The sequence below is a fragment of the Vollenhovia emeryi genome, unplaced genomic scaffold (genome assembly GCF_000949405.1).
Source record: "Vollenhovia emeryi isolate VEMERY1.0 unplaced genomic scaffold, V.emery_V1.0 DF939131.1, whole genome shotgun sequence".
Taxonomy (NCBI): domain Eukaryota; kingdom Metazoa; phylum Arthropoda; class Insecta; order Hymenoptera; family Formicidae; genus Vollenhovia; species Vollenhovia emeryi.
In genome coordinates this window covers 2,163,488-2,167,057 of record NW_011967235.1, presented here as the reverse complement: position 1 = coordinate 2,167,057, position 3,570 = coordinate 2,163,488, and the positions used below count along the sequence as shown (strand labels likewise).

The window sequence follows — 3,570 nt, the reverse complement described above, 5'->3', positions numbered from 1 at the left end:
TTTCCGAGTCCGGCCTACCATCTCCTGTATCCTCATTCGCTCAAACGTATAAATTTATATGTTGATAACTATTGTTACTTTGTACCTCGGTATATGATATTTCTCCTTAGTTTAACCCAATCTACCGCTATTTCCAAAATTGCTACTTTTGCATCAGACACCCTGTATATGTATGGTTTTGTCTTTAACACTTATTCGAATCCTCGTTCGAATTATTTGAATAAATCAAATAAAAACACAGAACAGAAGCTTTATTTCGCACAAGTAACAGATAACATAAAAATGTAAGACACTTACCTCACGATTTCTCCGAAGTTTCCCGATGCCTTCCAAACCTCCTCCTCCTCCTCCTCCTCTCAGATTTCCTTGTTGCACTCACACAAAACTCACTCGCGAAAATCATCGATCGCACGAAATTTCGAGCACTTCCGTACGCGATGTGAAATACCGCGAACGCACAAAATATTATTAACAAATATCGCATGACTTTCTGTCATACAAATTACTCAAACTAACAACTTGCATTTTTGATTCGGGAGAAATGAAGGAACGTTACTTGTTACTGATAAAGGTGTACAACTCAATAGCGTTTTTATCCCTTCATTCATCGCGATCGAGTCTTGGAAACCGATAACGCAAAAGTAATACTACGCACGGAGCGACTCTCGCTACTGCTTGCCGGCTGGACGTTCGGCGAGCGACTGATAGCGCGGCGACCTTCAGGTACACGATGGCATGCAAAAACATCGTACGTCACCGCGCCGAGAGACAAACAACAAAAAACGTTGAGAATTCGTTGTACCGCCTACGAAATTGAAAATTCGGTACTGAATACTTTACATTACTTTGTTCCGTAACTGTTATTACGTTTTGCGTATCATTCTGCGGACTTATTCGTATTGAGTAAATTAACGACCGAGAAAGTGTTTCGAAACAAAAATCGTTGTTATTTAAATTCTAATTACTAAGATTAGAGATTTTATCTCAATAGTTGGTGTATGCAAATGTATATTTCTAAATCGCAAATCTTCATTTACTATGAATCTAACAATAAGAGAGAAGTAAACTTAAAGCACACCGCGCTTCAAGAAAACCAATCGGCATCGCGGAAAAGAGGCCTCAACTGTTGGATATTAACGACATTCGCTGGTAACATGTCTTTTTTAGAAAGGGATTTTGTTTTTATCTATTATTTATAATTATAAAGTGCTATGAAAATATATAGTGTGATAGTAAAGTTTCTAAAATAATGTTTTCTCTCAAAGTGACAACATTGTAAACGATTACATCCCACCACAGTCTCAACTGAACCCTTTTCTACCTGCACGCGAGGGCCAAACCGAGGGACAAACCGAGGGGCAAACACTGTTATTCGTTTCAGTCATTGTACAAGTTGGTTCGTGTAAAGACGTGTTTATGCTTTATACGAAAAATAGAGAAAAATAGAGTGTATTTAAAGTAGAATTGTGATAAAATTTTCAGTAAAATATGGCGATTTTTCAATAAATATATATGAAAAATTAATTAGAGTTTGTGGAAATGAGATCACGACAAAATCACGTGTTTTCGATTGAGGTAAAACAGTCAACATTCTTAATCCACTACTCCTGCTGCCATTGTAAACCACGCTTTATATTAGTTAATCTTTTACACATACACGCACACACGCGCGCGCGCGCGCACTCTCTCTCTCTCTCTCTCTCTCTCTCTCTCTCTCTCTCTCTCTCTCTCTCTCTCTCTACCTTTTTCTCTTAAGTGTTATATAAAATCTTCTTCTTCTAACCTCTATTTGTCCATATTATATATCGCATATTGTATTTGTCTTTTTTACACATGAGGTATATTGAACGCTTTTAACTATCACTATAAACTATGAACTATATAATTGATGTATGTATATTACGTTACGATTATCGCATTGAATACATAAGAGTAAAATAGGATACGGATGCGTTTACTAGCTGGAACATGTTATGCTCGTTTTAATTTTGTCATGTTAAAAGCAAAATATATAACTTTATTATATTAAAAAAAAATATATATAGACATATGTATAATCTGTTTTTCTTACCATGCCAAAACTTTCTAAGGATGGTATAAATAATTTACCAACTTTCAAGCCAAATTTCTTGCTACCTCTTTGCAACAGAAACAATAGTAGCTTTTGCACAGATACAGGAGTTACGTACCATTTAACTTCATATCTAAAATTGATAACAGCATAAAGAGAAAGAAAAATAAGAATATTTATGAACCTGTGCCATACATACATTTATTATATGTATACTATATTAATTTAAATTGTAACTACGTTGCTTTTTACTTTTGTAGTAATTAATTTTTCTTCTAAATGTACAGATATAATATAAAGTAAATATATTACTTACGTTGTAATATATACATGATTGTTATAATCTAGAATTTGTTGTCCGACAAGATTGGCGATAAACATGTATACAAAAGTTATCGTTATAAATAAAAAACTAACATAAAAGTCTTCAGTTTTATATTTAGTTAATACAATCTGAAAAATCTATACGAATATTGAGATTAGTTCCCCTGAGAGTTATAAATATAATTTGGTAAATTTATTAACTTATCATTTATAAATTTCAATTAACACAGAGCTGTGTAATGTTTCTCACATTCCTCTTATAAATTATCATATAATACTTTTTGATATTATTATTGATGATAATTTTGTCTAAATTTTTAAAAAATAAATTTCAAAAATATATAATTTTTATTTTTAACTAGGTATTTCATGCCAAGGAGTTTTACAAATTAAATATTTGGTACAATTGATAGTAAAGCTTTTGTTATAATTACTTTTTATTTAATATTTAAAAATTTTAGTTTAATATTTACACTTTTCATTTAATATTAAAAAATTGAATTTAAAAATCGTATTTGTAAATAATTTAAAAATTTGAATATGCATTTTAAAGTCTGATAATTCTGAAAGTGTAACTAGATATATTGATAATACTAAAATCCGTTTTTTTGAGTAATCTTTCCATACAATCATCAGTCAAAATAAACTTTTTAATCTAATGATAAGATTCAACAACTGTTAGTGAAAAGACTGGTAAGATTATTAAGACTATTAACATATAAAGCAATATAATGAAATAGGAGGCACTTTAGTAAACGTTAGGTTTTAAATAGAAACAACGACTTACTAGAAAAATATTTAGACTTAAACTGAACACTCCTGATCCAATTAAAATCATAAACATTATTTGAAATTTGGATATTACATCGTTGGAAAATCTTTAAAAATGAAAGTATGTTATTACACATATAGGTACATTTATTACAGAATATGTTGATACCAACGTGATAGCTTGCCGATGAACATTTACAGCAAGAATTATGCTTTTATAAGCCAGAATCTCCCTCTGCACTTTATTTTTTGAAATATAAATTTGTATTGCTTTGTCGATTCGATAACTGTAAATAATTTCATTATTAATAATAAATTATATGAAGATTTATTCTTAAATGGGCAACAACTTAGAAAAGTAGTATATTATACATACAGGGTGTCAGATTCGATATGGACGACCC

The 3,570-nt window shown here is 30.8% G+C and overlaps 1 protein-coding gene across 1 annotated transcript; it reads right to left on the bottom strand.

The window, feature by feature from the left end:
- Window positions 1-1,797: 1,797 nt before the first annotated feature.
- Window positions 1,798-3,453, bottom strand: LOC105568170. Its single transcript, XM_012023617.1, has 5 exons — window positions 3,340-3,453; window positions 3,183-3,273; window positions 2,388-2,533; window positions 2,072-2,204; window positions 1,798-1,961 (listed from the first exon to the last, which is right to left on the bottom strand). Exons 2-5 carry the CDS (start codon window positions 3,237-3,239, stop codon window positions 1,911-1,913), a joined length of 387 nt encoding a protein of 128 aa, XP_011879007.1. The 5' UTR covers window positions 3,240-3,273; window positions 3,340-3,453; the 3' UTR covers window positions 1,798-1,910.
- Window positions 3,454-3,570: the final 117 nt, after the last annotated feature.

Coding starts and splice junctions, on each gene's coding strand:
- LOC105568170 (XM_012023617.1), bottom strand. CDS start 3,239: ATGTTTATGATTTTAATTGGATCAGGAGTGTTCAGTTTAAGTCTAAAT. Junction 2,534..3,182: donor TAAGTCTAAATATTTTTCTA/GTAAGTCGTTGT, acceptor ATATTCGTATAG/ATTTTTCAGATTGTATTAAC. Junction 2,205..2,387: donor AATCATGTATATATTACAAC/GTAAGTAATATA, acceptor TATCAATTTTAG/ATATGAAGTTAAATGGTACG.